Source organism: Lepus europaeus, chromosome 7, assembly GCF_033115175.1.
Source record: "Lepus europaeus isolate LE1 chromosome 7, mLepTim1.pri, whole genome shotgun sequence".
NCBI lineage: Eukaryota > Metazoa > Chordata > Mammalia > Lagomorpha > Leporidae > Lepus > Lepus europaeus.
The window spans coordinates 50,989,779-51,009,841 of NC_084833.1; the positions used below are offsets into that span (position 1 = coordinate 50,989,779).

The window sequence follows — 20,063 nt, forward strand, 5'->3', positions numbered from 1 at the left end:
CGCTGCTGGGGACCTGGCTTGCTTGCTGGTCTTCCCGGCTGTAGGAGGTACTGATTTAATATCCAGCTTTGGTCGTGGGTAAAGAAAATGGTCAGAGAGAGGAGGAAGGATTAAACAGCCTGGAAAATCCATGAGTCAGACAAACCCCATAATTGGGGGAGAGGGGAGAGAACAGTGGTTTAGTGGGCCTTTGTGCTGAGTGTTGTTCATATACAAGTACGTCTTTAGTTTAGACTCACAGCAACTTGCAATTTGTTTTATAGACAGTCGTGGGAAACCCATTTTACCAAGGAAGACACGGAGAATGTAACCAACACATCAATGCAAAGACCTAAACCCCGTGCTCTTTCTCCCCAGCAAACAGCTTTCCTTTAGAATGTGGCATGTCATCACAGCCCGGGGCTGGATTGCAGCCCTCTGGGCTCAGGAACGTAGCGGGAGAGGAGTGGTGGACTGTGGGACCCAGGACTTACGGCATTCCGGCAACATGCACTTCTCCACCTGCTCCAGCTCCTCATTACAGTCTCCAAGTTCCGCCAGAGACTTGAGCATCCTCTGGCGGGTCCGCATGCCCTTCCCACAGGTCACGCTGCAGTCGCTCCACTCGGACCACGGGGACAGCAAGCATGGGATGGTGTCTAGGTCAAGAGTCACATTTGCATTTCAGGATGGGCTCCCTTTGCTTGCTGTCATCTCCTTGGCTCCACAGTGTCTCCCTCCAACACCCCATCTCTTGTGTTAGCCCCCAGAGTAAAGTAGAATTGGCCCATGGGGTTAAAAAAAGGGTGAACCAGGAATAAGAAATGACTCAATAGTCTACAGAGCTTGGTACTCTCTGCATCTGATGGTCATGACCTGACATCAGATGAGGCTCAATAATCGGAGTACACTGGGGCTGAGAGCGCCCCAAGCTCCCCAAGAGCCATGCACTAAAGGAGAGGCTCACTCCTGCCATTTTGGACACTTGGGTCCAGAAATCCCTGGGATGTGCATGCACTTGTGTGCCTGTAGACATTTGTGCAGGTGGGTGGGCCCATATGCGTTTGTGCACAGAGCAGGGGTTGTCATGCTTTGTGGGGCCCAACAAGGTCAACGCAGAGTAGGAGTGGACTGGACCTGGGGAGTGTGTCCTGTTTATGTCCCCTCCCATTGCCTCAAGACATTCCTATAAAACAGCTTCAGGTGAATTCTACCCAGAGGTCACCTGTTTGCCACCCCAGCATTGCTCAGAGTGTCCCCCATAGAAGGTCACTTTCTCTGGCTCTGGTTGAAGTCCCCACACTATGATTCTTAACAGCACCCATTGCAAGGACTGCGGGTGGTGCTTTCCTCCTGCACCTGCTTTTCCTCTTGTTGGTAGGGGTCGCTGTGTCCTCCGCGTCTGTGCCCCATCACCTCCCCGGCCCCCATGCCCACGCAAACTCACGGCACTCGGGCATCATGCACTTCTCTGTCTGGGACGTCTCGGCCTTGCACATGGAGCCGTCTGCAGGGCTCATCTTGACCATGCGGTGGCGCTTCTTCATGCCCACCCCGCAGGTGGCGCTGCACTCGTCCCACTCGCCCCACTCGGTCATCAGGCAGCTGCTGGGAGCTAGGGAGTCCCGCTGAGTTGGAGTTGTGCTGTGGACGCCTGTGGTGATTCACCCCCACCCCTTTGCGCCCCAACTCACAGCACTCCTCGTTGACCGTGCACTTCTCCGTCTCCTCGGTGGGCAGCGTGCACACGGAGCCGTCCTCGGGGAATTGCTTCACGTACCTCTCCCGGGACCGCATGCCTGTGCCGCAGGAGATGCTGCAGGGTGACCAGGTGATCCACTCGGACATGGTACAGGTGGAGCCGTCTGAAACACAGGAGCAGAGGAGACGCTGCCGTGGGGCCCCACAGGCTGGGGTCGCGTGTGCAGAACTGCCCACAAGGCAGGAATCAGAAAAGGAAAATTGTGGTAGTCACAGGGATGTGGGGGTCAAGGATGGACGGGAACATAAAAAATCTAAATCTTTACACCAAGAGATGCCCCTTTCCAGCGCTGTGACACAGCAGGTTAACACCCTGGCCTGAAGTGCCGGCATCCCATATGGGCGCTGGTTCTAGTCCCGGCTGCTCCTCTTCTGATCCAGCTCTCTGCTATGGCCTGGGAAGGCAGTAGAAGAAGGCCCAAGTCCTTAGGCCCCTGTACCCGTGTGGGAGACCAGGAAGAAGCTCCTGGCTCTTGGCTTCAGATCAGCGCAGCTCTGGCCGTTGCAGCCATCTGATGGAAGACCTCTCCCTCTCTACCTCTCCTCTCTCTGTGTAACTCTGACTTCAAATAAATAAATAAATAAATATTTTTTTAAAAAAAGAGATGCCCCTTTTCCAGGTTTGTGGAAGCACTCACAATTACTTCTCAGACCATAGAAAATACCCTTGAAACATGCTCTGATGCACAGCAGAATGTCAAAAAATATATATATACAGTCCTATATATATACATGTGGGGCCCAACAAGGTCAACGCAGAGTAGGAGTGGACTGGACCTGGGGAGTGTGTCCTGTTTATGTCCCCTCCCATTGCCTCAAGACATTCCTATAAAACAGCTTCAGGTGAATTCTACCCACTCTTGGATATAAAATATGTACTATAAGCTATTTTACATACAATTTAAGGTAAGGCATAATCTATTTGTATGATATAAAGTGTATTAGGACTATTGAGTAAGATTAATAATCAATTTCTTCAGTCACTGACCACATTTTAAGTGCTCAGTGACCACGTGTGCTGGGGGCTACCATATTGGGCAGTGTGGTTAAGAGAACATTTTTATCACTGCAGACAGTTTATTGGTCGGAGTTGGAAGTAACTGGCATATTCTGAGTTATTGTGGAAGCTCTTAGAGGAAACTGAGACTTTAGTTGTTATCTCAAGCTATGAGCTCCACCCCTCCCCCCCTCCCCCAAGAAAAACAGAAGTCTTCTCTTGAGGACAGAGAGAGAGAGAGAGAGAGATTGGCCTTGGGACACAGGACTGATCTGTACCCAAAGAGCAGATGGCACCAAGTGGCCGAAGATATCTCAACGCCTCCATTGAGTTGGGTAACAAAACACCCCGACTGCTCTTGGGGAACAAAAGACAGGGTAGGGAGTGCGGAAGGTGTGTCTGTGTTCCAGGAGAGATGGGTGTGGAGGAAGGAGGAAGAGGGCAATGCAAGCCGAGCTCTGTGTTGAAAGCTTGGGCTTTGCTCCCATGAGTGAGTGTTAGCCAAAGCCATGATCACAGAGGACATACTTGGGAGGCTGGCGGGAAGATACTTGAACCTCTCACAGCATGACTTGGCTTGTTCCCAAGGTGGTGTGTGTGTGTGTGTGTGTGTCCGAGTGAGTTTAGTTCTGGAAAGGGAAGAAGATGAAGTCATAGGTCTGTCTATCCATCTTCTATTTAATTCACATCAATGGAGGCGGACCAAATGCTTAGAGATGTGCTTGGGGGTTATAAAGATGTGTGAGTTCCCAATCTTGTCCTACGCCAGGGACAGGGGAGCACCAAAACTGACAGCAATTCCAGGTATTGCAAATAGGACCACAGAGGAGTGCCCAGGGAATCAGAGGGTGCCGAGGAGGGAACATCTGCTCCGTCCTGGGGCTCTGGGCAGGATTTCACCTAACAGGGCACCCGGAGTGCACTTTTGTCAGGAAAAGGAGACTTTAGATTTTAGGTGAAGGGAGCAGCTCTGCAAATATCCTGCGTGGTATTAGGAGATGAAGTCTGAACCCTTACCGCTGTCACTCTGCACATGTGTGTCGTCTGAACGTTGTTCTGCGACCTTGGACAGTGCCGCCAGCTGTGCTGGTGGTGCAGTAAGAAACCACAGTGGCAATCAACACGTTAGACCCAGGGACCAGGCTAACAAAAGGCATCAAGTACAACCACAGAAGGGATTGTATTCCAGTGTGATTCAGCTGGGAGGTGTGAGACCTGACGAGCCCCAGTTCAGCCTTCCTCTGATCGGCAAGACATCACTCCAGCAGGCTGAGTGTGGTCCCTGCCATCCCGAGGGTGTCCTTCGGGAGGCAGTGCCCAGGGCAGGCTCCACCCTTCACGTCTTCCTCCGACAGGCATCCCCGGGTGCTGCAGCGTGACGTCACTCGTGTCAGATGTGTGTGAGCATGCTCATTTTCACCAGGACTGTTCTCTGCAGGGCTCTCTTACAAGTGAGTGAGACTGGGAAGTTTGCACCCGGGCAAGAGGGAGGCCCAGGGTTTCAGCTGACAATGGACTGGCATAATCAGGTCTTTGGGAAAGAAACCTCAAGTGGTGCCTTGAAAGGAGGACAAAGGAGAGGCGAGATGACAAAGCCTTTGCTAAGAGGCTTGGCCAGAGAGGAGGCAACGGAGACCGCTGCATGGTACCGTGAAGTACCTTCCTCTTGTCCGAGACAACCAGTCCCTGTGCCATGTCCACAGGGGCCTCTGCTTCTTCCTCATCTCTGCCACTCAAACCGAGCAGCACAGAGCCTTGCTTACCTGGCTCTGGGTGGTGAGCAGAGCATGAGCCTCAAGAACAAACAACAGGCTTGGATCAGGACGGTTCAGAACCAGCGTTAGCACCTGGGAGCCTCGGAACCAGGGTGAGGAAGGATCATGGCATCCCCCATGCCTCTTTGTAGGTATGGTCTGTCTACGGCATGGTGTCCTCCCCTCCAAAGTGCTTTATCTGGGGGAAAAGCAGTTAGCAACGAGCCACTGTGGCAGCGCAGTCAGGAGAGGCACTGAAGCCTGGTGCCCAGGGAGAGCCAGGGAGTGATGGACGTGCAGTGGGTGAGCGTGTGTCAGCATTCCCAGCCCACGCTTCCCTTGCTGCCGTCTCACTGCACCCAGAGGAGGTCGGAGCTGACCCTGGAGACTAGCTCTATGCAGGCCGAGAGGAGAGTCTTGTCCTGGGGAACCTGCAGCTGGTCTTGGCCCGGCAATCAGCTGAGTGTAGTCTGGAAGCCAGGCCCTGGTGACATAGACTGGGCAAGCTCATAGCTCAAGCCTCATCTTTGAGCAGCTGCAGATAGATAGGCTGAGAATTTCTCTCATCCGTCTGGAGATCCTGACCCAAAAGAGTGAGCACTGCAACTCGGGCTCAGGTGGAAGACAGATGAGGGGCCATGGATGACAGAACTGGCCCAATGGGTTCAGCCTTGGCCAACCTGTTCACCGGCTCCTTCACAAGAGATTGGAGTTAAGGCCTAGAGGCAGGATGCTGGTTGTTTGTAGTTTGCCATGAGACTTATCTGTTCCCTCATGAGTTATCTGTCCATCTTACTGCATTGCTGGGCTGCCGGGGAGGTTGGTTAATCTTAAGAATGCTTTTGATGTCCTAAGACATGATCTGGGGCCGGCGCCGTGGCTCAACAGGCTAACCCTCTGCCTAGCGGCGCTGGCACACCGGGTTCTAGTCCCGGTTGGGGCGCTGGATTCTATCCCGGTTGCCCCTCTTTCAGGCCAGCTCTCTGCTATGGCCCGGGAAGGCAGTGGAGGATGGCCCAAGTCCTTGGGCCCTGTACCCGCATGGGAGACCAGGAGAAGCACCTGGCTCCTGGCTTCGGATCAGCGCAGTGCGCCGGCCGCAGCGGCCATTGGAGGGTGAACCAACGGCAAAAGGAAGACCTTTCTCTCTCTCTCTCTCTCTCTCTCACACTATCCACTCTGCCTGTAAAAAAAAAAAAAAAAAAAAAAAAAAAAAAAAAAGACATAATCTGTGTCCAGGCAGAGTTGTAGATGGGGCTCTCTCTGTCCTAGGTGGATCACAGAGTTCTAGTGCCCCCACCAGGGGTGCCACCCGCCACGTAGGAGGGACCACAGTCACCAGGCAGATCCTCCCCTAGCCGAGCCTCTGCCAGCCCCTGGCTGGCCTGGGTTTCCTCCTCACCTTCGTCGCTGCAGCCAGGGCCCATGCAGGGCTGGAAGTCCTGGGTGTCAGGGCAGGGGACACTGAGGTCCAGCTGTGCCTTCAGCATGCGCTGCCGCATCCTCTTGCCTTTGTCGCAGGTGGAGGAGCTGCAGGCCGACCACGGGGACCAGTTGGAGTAGATGCAGGTCTCAGGGGTGTCGTCTGCAAAGAGCGTGTGACATGTTTTCCCAGGCAGCTTGTGGAGGCTGCTCCTGGCCTGCTCCCAGAGGCACTCAAATAGGGAGAAGAAAGTTGCTGCTATCAGACCCGCCTCGCAGCCTGGCTGCCCCTGTGAAGGGAACAGCCGCGCCCTTCCTCCCACAATGCACCTTTAGCATCCTCCTAACAAGTGTCTAAATAACGGGAGCGGGTCGCTTCCTATCCTTTCTCCCCAGCACGTGCACAGTCCCGCACACTGGCAGGCCTGGCACAGGCAGTTTTGGAAAGCACAGGATTTTTTTTAACTTCTCAGGCCCCGGTATCACGGGGCTAATCCAGCTTGTCTAGCTCCAGATCTCGGGGGAAAATCTGAGCTCACAGCCTGGCTCTGCCACTCCCTCCTAACCACAGGTCCCCGGCCTCGCTTTTCCGCACCGGGGAAGTGGGGGAATCCGTACTCTCCTCCCAGGCCACCGTGAGAATCCATGGCCAGTGCAGTCTGATGCTGGGCACTGACTCAGGCCACTGACCACACTCATTTGGAATGCCCACCACTGTAGGGCGCCGATTTCCCAGTTCCCTGAGACTTGCGTGCCTGGTCTTGGACTTGTTTTAGATTATTTCTTGAGGGGGAAATCCTCAAAGATGGCATTACCAAGTCAAAGGATGTAACGATTTTTAGGGTTCTGCAAGGAGTTAGCAAAGTGCTTGCCCGAAGGGCCCTGCCCCTGTGCATTGTCCCCTGCAGCCAAGGACAACAACAGGACAACAACGTACCTTCATCTTTCTCTTCCGGAGCCAAGTCTGCTACAATGTCATCCACATTGTCGGGTACAATGTTGCACTGTTCCCCCTGCGAAAGGAATCGGACTTGCAGGGCTCACATGAGAGAAAGAGGGGAACATGCCCGGGAAGGCTGGAGGGGCCGGGAATCTGATTTCCCCTCTGTGCCATGGCCAAGCCCTGGGCCGGCCTTTCCTATCTGACTGAAAAAAAGGACCAGATGGGAGGGACTAATGACCCATGGCAGAGGACATTAGCAATTGATTATGGAGCTCACAATGACACCTGTTGACCCGAATCAAATCATTCAGTGGAGCTCTGGCCTGGATTTTTGCTCATTCACATGCTGTGAAATGATTTGCATACTAGAAACTCTGGGAGGTTGGGGAATCCACTTCAGGGGGGTTTCTTCAGGACCCCCTGATTCTGTACCACAGTGCATTGCAACCCAGTACCTTCCGGGCGATTCTCTCGATGACAACTCTGGCTACTTGAATGATGGAACCACCTTCTGGGTCGTAGAAAGGACTCTGAGGATGGTCCAGGCTGGTCAGGGGCCGGATTTTCTCTTGGGGAATCGTGGGCTTGTTGGGTGACTGCAGTGAGGAAAAACAAAACAAAACAAAACAAAACAGCTATGGAGCAGGAGAAATAAAGCTGATTAAAATCACAAAGGGGCTGTCATTGTGGCACAGCAGGTTAAGCTGCTGCTTGTGACCCTGGCATCCCACATTGGAGTGTGAGTTCAAACCCCAGCTACTCTGCTACAGTTTCTTCTTCTTTTTTTTAAAGATTTATTTTATTTATTTGAAAGACAGAGTTATAGAGAGAGGTAGAGCCAGAGAGAGAGGGAGATCTTCCATTCGCTGGTTTACTCCCCAAATGACCACAATGCCCAGAGCTGAGCTGATCCAATGCCAGGAGCCAGGAGCTTCTTCTAAGTCTCCCATGTGGGTGCAGGGGCCCAAGGACTTGGGCCATCTTCTACTGCTTTCCCAGGTCATAGCAGAGAGCTGGATCAGAAGTGGAGCAGCTGAAACTCAAACCAGTGCCCATATGGGATGCTGGCACTGCAGGCCTGGGCTTTAACCTGCTGCACCACAGCACTGGCCCCTACTCTGCTTCTGATCCAACTTCTTGCTAATGCACTTGGGAAGGGCAGTGGAGGAAGTGCTTGGGTCCCTGCCACCCACATGGGAGACCAGAATGAAGTTTCAGGTTTTTGGTTTCAGCCTGGCCTAGACCCAGCTGTTGCAACCATTGGGGGAGTGAACCAGAGGATGGAAGATTCATTCTCTCATTCTCTCTTGCTCTCTTGCTCTACCTTTCAAATCAATCAATCAATCTTTTTAAACAACCAACAAAAACAATTAGGATCAAAAGAAAAACCTTGATAGGAATTCAACAACAAGTAGAACTACCATTTCTATTTATGGAATTGTGGTCCTGCCCCATGCTGTGCTTAGAAACTGTACATCTGTGTTTTAAAGTTCTCCCACCTACCTGGTAGGAGTATGCCCTACAGAGGTTTCAGAGCGGTCATGCTGGGGAGCCAGGTCAGCCTGAGTCCAGGTCTTTCCCTACAAGGACCTGTTTTTCTGTGGAGTGGCAGTTGGCACATATCCCAGGGCTTCTGAGCTACACACTATCGGTCACAACTCCTCGCCTCTGCGCCTTGGTGGGAAAGCAGTCCCAGAAGATGCATAATTGGACAGGTGAGGCTGGCTCTGAAACCTCTCTACAGGTTGGGTCCCAGGGCAGATTTGTCTCGCACATCATAGTTTGCTGATGCCTATTCTAGATTGTTCTCCACTGGTTTTCTGATGGCTCTGGATTTTGGCGCACTTGGTATACTGAGGATCATATCTGAGACATGCGATTCAGGATGGAATCCAAATGCCTCAGTTTGCCGTCCAGCAGCCTGCGGAACCTGCCCCCACATCATAATATGGACTTTCTGCTGTCCTCACTCTCTGTCTGGTCTCCATGCGCTTGGTGCGCCGCCCCCTTACTTACCTGTGACCTGCTTTGACCAGGCCACTGACCATGCTCCCCAGTGCCCTGATCATCCTGTCTGTGATGCTGACCCTGTGCTCCCTCCCCTACCTGCGTGTATGTTCATATGGGACAGAGCCTAGATCAGACTCACCTCTGTGGCCAGGACACCCAGGACAGGGCGGGGATGGAAGGAGATGCTCAGGAGCTTTGCCACTCACACAGCAGGGACACACTTACCTCGTAGGTCACCCCACTGTCAGTGCCGGCGTCCCAGGGGATCAGGTCCTGCACCACCTTCTGCACCCAGCCGCATTCTTTGGTGCACAGATCCTCTGCGGACAAACCCACGTTCCAGTCGGGACTGGGGCCCATCATGGTCAGGAAGGACATTAAGTGACGTGTCCTGTCCACTGAAAATTCAGCTGATGGTGCCGCTCTCCTGGAAACCAAATTCAGAGAGCATTACACTCTGGGGGCGCTGCGGTACACAATGTGAGGGACATCTGGCCCCGCTACGGCACAGGCATGAGAGGCACAGCGCAGGGACAGCATCTTTGGCCATTACTGGTTCATACCCTTCTCTCTAAGTCCATCTGTTGGACCAGCATGGAGAGAACCATATGTTACGGCTCAATCCAGTTTTAGTCTGTCTGTGGCTCATTATTTTACATTTCCTTGCTTATTTATCTGTTGTGCTGTTTACTGTCTGCTGTCACTGGAGTCTATTCTAGGATTTCCTTCTAGAGCCGGGAACACTGCCTAGCACTGAGTAGCTGCTCGGTGAGCGTTTTCAAATAAATGAACAAATATTCATGTATGTGCCCAGCTGCACTGGACATGAGATGGATGTTACACATCAACACGGCTTCCTCATGCCTTAGGTGACAGGGACTTTGGGAGGCTCACAGAAAATGGAGTGCAAAGATAAGTTTGTTTTGGTGCAAACATTCTTTGCAATCCGTGCCTCACATTTTCATAACGCACACTGTTCACGAGTGTTTGGAAGGGCCCTCATCCGCTCTCATCCCATCCTCACAGCACACCGGGGGCAGACACACTGGAGGAGGAAACTGAGGCTCATCTCAAGTCACTGAGTGAAGTGGCAGAACAGAAGCCACAACCCGAGTCCACGGAGACTGATGTCAATGCACCTGCCATCGTCCACTTCTAACTCCTCCCGTGTCCCCCTTCGATCTCTTGAGCGTTCCCCTGTGGCATTGCTGAGGGCAGCTCCTCCAGCCTGCTGCTGTCTTCAGTGCCTTGGCCCCAGGCACCCACCCACTGGCAGTGGTCCCCCGGCTATTTACTCCTGTCCTGGAGCAGCGGTCCAGTCACAGAGCAGACTGCTGGCTGGCAACTCCCAGGGGCTGGAAATAACATCCCGAGGTGTACAGCCACGGGAGCAGCTCTCCCATCTCTGGCTCCTCGTGTTGCTAGGCAGAGGTCTCAGGAGCTGCTAAGGCTGCATGAGGTCCATCATGGTGCCCACTGTGGGGCTCGGGGGGTGGGGTGGTGGAGGTGGACAGAAAGTCATAGTCCCTCAGCACACACTTGGTCATAGTCCCATGTCATCTCATTTTCTCCTATGACCGACCATCCTGCGAGGTTAGGACCATCATTCTGTTTTGTAGAGAGGCAATGAATGTGCATAGAGATTAATGGGCTGGGAGCCACACTTAGCAGGGGCTGAGGCTTGGAGGAAGCTTGGAGGCAGCTTGGCCTGACTCTACATCCCCAGGCTGCTAATCATGGGGAATCCTTGGTCAGGGACCAACTGGTCACTTCAGTCCAGCTGGCAGCTGGTCAACCTCAGCTGCTTGGGTATCTCTGTGCCCTCTGTTGGGAACTTCTGACTGCTCTCACCTGGTCCCAGAGGATGCCAGTCCTCAGAGGCCCTAGGCAATGAGACCCCTTGGGTGCTGGCAGCCACATGGGCCCAAAGGATGAGCACAGGGTGAGAAAGCCTGGGTTGGCATTCTGGTGCTGCCTTTTATAGCTGTGCGGCATTGGGGGAATCACCAACTCCACCTTGTGCCTCAGTGTCCAAATACTTAAAATTATATATATATAAATATATAATATATAAAATATAAATATATAAATATATAAAATATAAAATATATAAATATAATTTATATATATAAATATATATATATATGTATTTTTTGACAGAGCGGACAGTGAGAGAGAGAGAGAGAGAGAAAGGTCTTCCTTTGCTGTTGGTTCACCCTCCAATGGCCGCCGTGGCCGGCACACTGCAGCCAGTGCACCGCGCTGATCTGAAGCCAGGAGCCAGGTGCTTATCCTGGTCTCCCATGCGGGTGCAGGGCCCAAGCACTTGGGCCATCCTCCACTGCCCTCCCGGGCCATAGCAGAGAGCTGGACTGGAAGAGAGGCAACCGGGACAGAATCTGGCACCCTGACCGGGACTAGAACCTGGTGTGCCGGTGCCGCAAGGTGGAGGATTAGCCTGTTGAGCCATGGCACCGGCCTATTTTTATATATTTAAAAAATTAATTAAAAAATCAATTAGAGCAAGCAAGCACACGCTCCCATCCATTGGCTTATTCCCTGAGTGCTACAACAGCTGGGACTGCAGAACCGGGCTAGGCTGAAGCCTGGGAGCTGGGAATTCAATCCAGATCTCCCATGTGGGTGGCAAGAGCTCAACTACTTGCGTCATCATTGCTGCCTCCCCGGATGTGCATTAGCAGGAAGCTGGAATCAGGAGTTGGAGCTGGGACTCGAACCCAGGCACTCTGATACAGGGCACGGGCATCTTAATCAGGATCTTAACCATTAGGCCAAATGCCCACCCCTCAGTATTCAAATCTTGAAAATGGGGATCACATATGTCTACCCCAAAGGGCTCTTCTGAGTGTTTAATGAGCTAAGTGGCACAGAGAGCTTAGCTCAGTGCTGGCACCTGGGCCATTATGGTGGTACTGCACTGAGAGACGCACTGTGGTCACGTGGAGCTCAGGAAGGAGAGGGCAGGGAGAGAAGCTTTCCTGGGTGCGTGCCACATTGCAGCCTGCTGCCAACCCGAGTGCTGGCACAGGAGTGGAGGAAGAGGCTGGCCCCAGCCCTGGTGTCAGCAGGCTGACGTGGGCGTGGTGCTGCCTCTTCCTCAAGGCCCCCCACTCTCCCTTTCCTGTTCCACCCACTGCCCATGGGAAAAACTCTTCTCCACAGGTTTCAAAATTGTGCTGCTTGGATCAGCAGCATCAGCCTGCCCCTCATGCCTTGTGAGAAATGCAAACAACTGGGCCCTAGCCCAGAGTTACTGAATGGGAGGCTCTGCAGTGGGACAGAGCTCTCTGTGTAACTGAGCCCCACCCAGCAAACCCAATGCACCTGAAGCTTAGGATCCTGGGTCTGCTCGTGGCCGCAGCCTCAGCTCAGGCGCTGCCTCTCCCAGGAGACTTCCGACCCCCGGGGGAAGGCGCGTGCCTACCTGCCCTGTGACAGCCATCGCTTCTTCACTGGTCAGCTTCCATCCCAGACTGGGAGCTCCCTGAGGAGCTGCACAGCTGCCCCCACAGTACCGTGGAGCCTGGTGGGCTGACAACGAATGATGTGTGACAGCTAGAGCTCCCCTACTCGCTGGCTCCAGATCTTGGGCAAGCTGCTGTGCACCTCCTTTGAGTCTCTCTGTGTTCATCTAACACTGCCTATCTGCGGTGCTGCTGCGGGAGCCAATGAGATGCTTTAGCAGGAAGCCTGTATAAACGCTGAAGTGCCACATAGCCAAGCACTGCTGTTTTGTTAGGCTTTTCCCCACATACGCCTCTTCTGGCCTGTAGGTCAGTGGCTGTAGTGCGTTCTTTAGAGACCCAGCTTCTACAAGATCGCAGGCTGGGGAGCTGTGGCGTTGCTCACCCAGGACCTCACAGGACCATGAACGTCTGGCGGCGCTGCTTTATGGCCCGGTGTGTTGAGGTCCTCGGACCCTTGGGGGCCCAGGTGTCCCTTGAGAGGCAGCATCCTTTTCCATTGTTTGTGAGACTGCCCACCCTGCCTATTGCTTTCCCATGCACCTAAGTGTGTGACTTTGGGTCAGGTAAGTCATTCGTATGCTATACCCCATGAGTGATGCTCTTCACAGTGACAACCCAAGGGGACAAAAACAGTTCTACCAAGGAATGCAGAGGAGGAGAAACCAACACGTCATCCTAGGCTTGCCCAGCCGAGGGATGGGAGCCGCTGAGGAGGGGGATCCCACTGAGGAGTGGGGTCCCATCCTCACGGATGCTGCTGGCTGTCTGTGGTAGCCAGATCTGTGGCCTGAGTCAGCCCCTCCGGACTGTCCTGCCCCTGTGTTTCAAGGGGCTACCAATCTCTGACCTTCACCTGGGTAAATGGAACCTAGAAGGCCCTGGGAGCAGTCTTGTAGCATCTTCAGATGCACCTTGCTGCTCTCGTTTCGGAAGCCTCCTCCCCGGGCTCCCTCCGCGTGATGCCCCCTGCAGGAGGCGTTTCCTGACTTCTTCTTCCCCAGTGGCCCTGGCTGACCTGCCCGCGGCACGCTGCACTCATGCTGCCCTGGGACTTTCTTGGTTAACATCTGTCTTCTCCGTTAGCTTCCAACAGAGGAAGGGCTGTTTTAGTCTTGCTTACAGCTTGGCATGCAGTGGGTTCTCTGCAAATGTTTGTTTAAATAAATGAATTAATCTAGGGAGCGAATGTGGAGACTTTGTACTTCCTTTGACCTTCAAATTTAATTAAAATCACTCCCAAGTATTTATTACTTCTATATTAAAAATGCTTACAATAACGAAATGGAAAGAATGTATTTGAGCTTTCCTTAAGAACTGCTAGATAGGGCTAGGGTCTTGGATTTGTTCAAGCTGTCAGAAAGTTCTTCACCGTGTTTCTGGCATGCCCTGTCTTCCAGGGTATGCTGTTCTGTTAACCGGCTTCCATTTTTCTATCGGAGATTTAAACTTATATGTTTTCTAGCAAAGAGTTGATCTGACCATACTAATATCAGGGTATGTAATATTGCATGATAATTTAAAAAGTGTGATATTCAGGGTAAAACAAAAATATACATCAGCGGTACAGATTGGGGATCCCAGAAACTACAGATAGGAATTTATGCAAAACAGACTCCTCAAGTTAGGGGGGAAGGAGTGCGCAGCAAGCAGGGCTGGGCTAAGTTAATCGCAATAAAAATTGGATTCACATCTTATACTCTAATAAAAAACATTAGTGATGAACCCAGACTCAAATATCAAACAGCCATATCATGGGAAAAGTCACTTTTTCAAGAAAAATACGTGGAAGAAGTGCTAATTTTCTCAGCTTTGAAACAATAAAAGCAATTAGGAAGAAAGAAATTAACAAGTTGAGTTATACATCAGTAAAAGCATCTATGTAGAATGTAAATGAAATAAAAACATCTATAGAATGAAACAACAGTACGGGTTTAGCAGCCCTAGCCCAAAAGCCTGAAACACAAAATGCTGCAAAATATTTTTTAAAAAAATTTAAAAAATATTTACTATTTATTTTATTTGAAAGGCAGAGTTACAGAGAGAGGGAGAAGGAGGGAGGGAGGGAGGGAGGGAGGGAGGGAGAGAGAGAGAGAGAGAGAGAATCCTCCACCTGCTGGTTCAGTCCCCAAATGGCTACAACAGCCAGCACCGGGCCAGGCTGAAGCCAGGAGCCAGGAAGTTCATCTGGGTCTCATACATGGGAGGCAGGGACTCAAACACTTGGGGCATCTTCTCTTGCTTTTCCAGGCACATTAGCAGGGAGTTGGAGCAGAAGTGGAACAGCTGGGACTCGAACCAATGCCCATATGGGATGCTGGTGTTGCAGGTACTGGTTTTGCTAGGCCACAATGCCTACCCCCAAATATGACATTTTTGAACATTGACATGATGGAAAATTCCACATCTGACCTCATGGGATGAGTCATAGTCAAAATGCATACACACTAAAAATACTGTACGAAATTTCCTCCATGCTATACGCATAAGATATTTGTTAAACATAAAAGAATTTTGTCTTTGGGTTTAGGTCCCATTCCCCAAATATCTCATTATGTATATGTAAATATTCCAAATTCTGAAAAAAATCCGAAGTCCAAAATACCTCTGGTCCCCAGCATTTCAGATAAGGGATGCTCAACCTCTGCTGAACTGGAAAGAAAAATTATCTGCTGGCAAAACTGTCTCTGTCAAGGGTATTTGAGAAAGTGTCAGTAGCTGTACAGGGGGCTGGTACTGTGGCATAGCAGGTTAAGCTGCCACCTGTCTTGGCCAGTGTCTCATATGGGAGCTGCTTCATGTCCCGGTTACTCCACTTCTGGTCCAGCTCCCTGCTAATGAGCCTGAGAAAGCAGCGGAGGATGACCCAATGGCTTGGTCTCCTGCACCTAGGTGGGAGACTGGGAAGAAGCTCCTGGCTCCTGGCTTCAGATCAGCTCAACTCCGGCTGTTGCAGCCATTTGGGGAGTGAACTAGCGGATGGAAGATCTCTTTCTCTCTGTCTCTCCCTCTCTCTGTAACTCTGCCTCTCCAATAAATAAATAGATCCTTTTAAAGATAGCTATACAGAACTAATTCAAATCCATAACACAAAATGATCTCAATAGACAAGGAAAGGTACAAGCAGACAGCTCACATCAGAAAATTAAAAAAAACCAATGAAGGCATGGAGCAACGTTTCCTCTTTTTACAGAGAGACAGCATGGTGTGTAAGGGAAAACGCAGGGCATTGGAGCAGACAGAGGTGTATTTGGGTTTTGGTGCGGTCACTTATTTATTAACTATGCAATGGTGGCTTTTATCTCCCCTTTCTTTGCAGTTGCTGCACTTGAAGATGGGAGCTTCATCATTTGTACCCCAAGGTTTTCTTGGGAGGAGACTGCTTCCCCGTGACCCACATGTAACAGGACTTGGTAGGGGCAGGCTTTTGGTGCAGTCATTAACACACTCCTTGAGACACCCACATCCCATTTTCAGGGTGCCTGGGCCCTAGTCCCAGCTCCAGTTCTGATTCCAGCTTCCTGCGAATGTGCACCCTGGCTAGCGGCAGCGCCCGGAGATGGCTCACGTGTCTAGGTCCCTGCCATCCATGTGAGAGACATAGATTGAGTTCCAGGTTGCTGGCTTCAGCCTGTCCTAACCCTGGTTGTTGTGGGCATTTGGGAAGTGAATCAGTACATGCAATATTTCTGACACCTGTCTGTCTGCCTTTTAAATAAAAATAAATAAAATTTATATTAAAAAATATGACTCCTTGAAGGTTTCTTTCCCAATTTTCCAAACAAAATTTCCTGAAACACCACAAAAGAGGTAAGGAAAGATTTTTATGCTACTCCTAGAGATGTACTAACCCTTTCTATAGTGCAGATCCATACCAGTGATGCTAAGAGGTTTTCCTAAGCCACTGATGCAGGCTGCTTGTCTCATACATTCCAAATCTAGTTTTTGAAGTTGCAGGAACACAATTTAGCCACAAGAGGGCGCCCGAGCCATTCACTGGACAGGCGTCCTGGTTGAGTGGAGGGAAGATTAGAGTAAGGTTCCCGTAGCCTGGGAAAACTAAGAGCCAGGGGGAATCCAGCGCTCCAGGTCCACCTGGACGCCTGGACCTACCACATGCTCCTCTAGTCCGAGGACTGTCTTTCTCTACCATCCTGGGGGTGCTGATGGACCTGGGCTCCGGCTACAAGAGGCAGGGGTGGCCCTGAAGCTGCAAACCCGATTTCAGAGACAAATCCTTCTGGACTTCTGGAGAGGGCCACCGTGTCTGACCGCCGCTGTCCTCACAGACACCCCCGTGGCCTCCTTGGACGTTAAGCTGAGTGGCTGGGAATCACTTAAGGGGATTACATCCTTTGCGGGATTCATGATAAGAGAGGAAGTAAAAATTAAAACTTTTTAGTAATCCTTAGAATTTAGACTACCCTGGGACCAGTGGGGGGATGGAGATTCAGAGTGGAAGTACAGGAAGCCTGGCCATTTTCTACTTGGGTGCCAGAGGGACTAAAGGATGTGGGTTTTGTTCAGAATCTGTCTTTGCTGTCTCTACCTGCGCGCGGGCTGTCGGAACCACAGCCTGATTTATTGAGCTAAACAAGTCAGCAGCTAATTTGTTCATTCCCGGCTGTCCTTTGAGAAATGGTGCTGGGGATAAAGATGAAGATCATTGAAAAACAAGTCAGTTGCAACGGGCAGGACCTGGCAAAGTAGGTCACCCTGGCTTTCCCCTGGGCCCAGGGACGCTGGAATCCCATTAACCTCAATGGGGCAGGCTCCGGGAGGAGGGGAGAGTTCTTCCTGCAAAACACAATTTGGCTGCACGGAGGCGTCCTGATTTGACTTCCTAATGAGATTTGGAAGAAGAACGGGAAGACCAGGGTTTGGGAGAATCAAAGAACAAGCTGGTAGGCTCGGGCCGAGGCTCAGCCGTCGGGGAGACCTGGTGTCTTCCCTGCTTTCCTTCTGTGCCGTGGGGGGTCTTGGGAAGACTGAGGAATGGGTCAGGTGGACAAAGCGTCCCGAAATATTTCTTCCCAATTTTCAGAGTGTCTTTTCCACCTTAAAAAAGGAAACATGTGGGGCTGGTACTGCGGTGTAGCAGGTAAAGTGGCCACCTGTCATGGCCAGCATCCCATATGGGAGCAGCTTCATGTCCAGGCTGTTCCACTTCTGGTCCAGCTCCCTGCTAATGCACCTGGGAAAAGCAGTAAAGATGGCCCAAGTCCTTCGGCTCCTGCACCCACGTGGGAGACCCCAATGAAGCTCCTGGCTTCCACCTGGTCCAGTGCTAGCCATTGTGGCCATCTGGGGGAGTGAGCCAGCAGATGGAGGATCTTTCTCTGTCTCTCCCTCTCTCTGTAACTCTTTGGAATAAATAAATCAATCTTAAAAAATAAATAAAAAAAGGAGATGCATTCCCCTGACTTTTCATCCCCTCGAACTTCCTCCCCACTCTCTTCTTTCTGCAGTGAACTTCCCAGGAGCGCTGTGTGCCCACCCCAGAACATTGTGCCTACTAACCAGGATGGGTCCCCACAATGCTCAGTAGAAAGAGGTTTTGATGATGAGTCTCATGTCGATAAACACAAAGGGCCTTTCCCAGCCCTGGTCTTCCTTGGTCTCTCAGTGGGCCTGGACAGAGCTGGCCTCCGTCTTCCAACATTCCCCGCCCTTGCGTCCCGGACAACCAGCTGCCTTCCGGATCTCTTTGCTGCTCCCTTTCTGTTTCCTCTGCAGGTTACATCTTAGAGCTCTTTAGCAGTCCATCGTGAATGCCTCCTCTTACCCTCGAGCTCTCTGTCACCCACGCCCTTGGCAGTGACTGTCTCCCATTCCTCCCTCACTCCCCATCTCCTAGCTCAGGGTGGGATTCTCCCATGAGTTACAGGGTGACAGCTCACTGGGCACTCACCACTTCTAACTGGGTATCTTGAGGCCATCTTAACACTGTGACCTCACGATCTTTCCCACTGAACTGTATCTAATGTTGCCAGTCTTACCACGTCTCATGAATGGCTCTGCCAGCCCCTTCCCCATGCCAGCCAGCCACCTGGGGAGCATCCTGGCCGCTCCCGCTCCTTCACTCTCCTTCTCCAACCCAACACCACGACCTCTTGTGCTACTTCCGAGGCACTGCCACATTGCCTCCACTGTCACCACTCTGCCCATCCCATAGCAGTCACAGCGAATTCTCTCCCGGTTCCGTGCAGCAGCCTCCTCGCTGGTCTTGCCTCATTTGTCCTTCTGCACTGAAGCCAAGTTTGTGTGTGTGTGTGTGCACACATGCACGCGTGCGAATCTGATGCCATCCTTCTTAAAACCTTTCAATGATTTCCCATTATTTTTAATGCAAAAATCAAAATTTTAATGTTGCACATCTTAGTCCCACATCAGAATCATCTTTGATTCTGTATCCCATGACACCAAATAGCTTAGATGCCTTAAAGACTCTCTACCCCCTCCTCACACAGGGCCTTTACTCATGTTAGTCTCTAGATTTTCTGGAATGTTCTCTCCTTGCTTTGCTCTTCTATTTTTTAAAAAAGATTTATTTATTTTTTGTTGATCTAAGGGAGAGGGAGAGGGAGAGGGAGAGGGAGAGGGAGAGGGAGAGGGAGAGGGAGAGGGAGAGGGAGAGGGAGAGGGAGAGGGAGAGGGAGAGGGAATCTTGTACCTGCTGGTTCACTCCCCCAAAATAACCACTATGACTGGGGCTGGGTCAGGCTGAAGCCTGGAGCTCAGAACTCCATCTGGGTCTCGATTAATTCATGAGTGGGAACATGAATGAGCTGTCACTAAATCACAGGGACCTCGTGAGAGTGAAGAGCACAGGCATTCGAGTCAGCTGGGTTTGGTTGGGATTCTAGTTCCGCCCTTCATAGGATGACACGATGACATTGGACCTGTCATTTATCTTCTATGTCTCATGTGGGAGTAGTTGGGCTGTTTTCCACCACTTTCCCAGGCGCGTTAGCAGGGAGCTGGATGGGAAGTGGAGCAGCCGGGACTTGAACTGTGGTTCCATGCGTATGAAAGTGCCAGCCCTCTGCGCCACAATGCTGGCCCCACTCGCTTTGCTTCTTGATTAAGTTAACTCCTGTGGTCTCCGCAGACCCCCGCTGCATTGACTTTTCCTCGGGAAGCCCTCTCTGACCCCCAGGCTGGGTCACTGTCCTGGCCCCCTAAGGCTTTCCTTCTGGGACGCACCGCATTTATTTGTGTGGTCATTTAATAACTGTCTCTCCCAGCTAAATGGCAAGCTCTATCAGAGACACTGCTGTGCTCCCCGTGGGTGCCCACCTTTCCCAGGACTTTTGTTTGGAGTCTCTCAATCAATATTCATTGACTCAATGAAATGTTCCAGTCATCTTTGATAGGAGGATAAGTGAAAGTCAAGATTTTGTTTCATTTGGAGGCAGGAGTCAGACAATTTGATATGGTCACACTGCTAATTTCATGCTGATCAGAAGCCTGATTGGCAGACAGATATGTCTCGATTAATTCACGAGTGGGAACATGAATGAGCTGTCACTTAATGGCAGGAACCTTGTGAGAGTGAAGAGTATACGCATTAGTCAGCTGGGTTTGGTTGGGATTCTAGTTCCATCCTTGATAGGATGACACGATGACATTGGGCCTGTCATTTATCTTCTAAGTCTCAGTTTCATCATCTTGAAATGGGCATCACAACTCCTACCTTATGGGGTTATTGG

The 20,063-nt window shown here is 51.4% G+C and overlaps 1 protein-coding gene across 1 annotated transcript in view; it reads right to left on the bottom strand.

Annotated features, from left to right (window-relative positions):
• SPON1 (spondin 1) overlaps positions 1-20,063 on the bottom strand; it is a 312,833-nt gene that overhangs the window by 7,254 nt on the left and 285,516 nt on the right. Inside the window, exons 8-14 of the mRNA XM_062196460.1 lie at positions 9,092-9,293; positions 7,312-7,452; positions 6,851-6,926; positions 5,894-6,076; positions 1,674-1,844; positions 1,427-1,594; positions 474-638 (exon numbers count right to left, since the gene is read on the bottom strand). Of these exons, the coding sequence (XP_062052444.1) occupies positions 474-638; positions 1,427-1,594; positions 1,674-1,844; positions 5,894-6,076; positions 6,851-6,926; positions 7,312-7,452; positions 9,092-9,293 (1,106 nt within the window). The remainder of the gene's footprint in view (positions 1-473; positions 639-1,426; positions 1,595-1,673; positions 1,845-5,893; positions 6,077-6,850; positions 6,927-7,311; positions 7,453-9,091; positions 9,294-20,063) is intronic.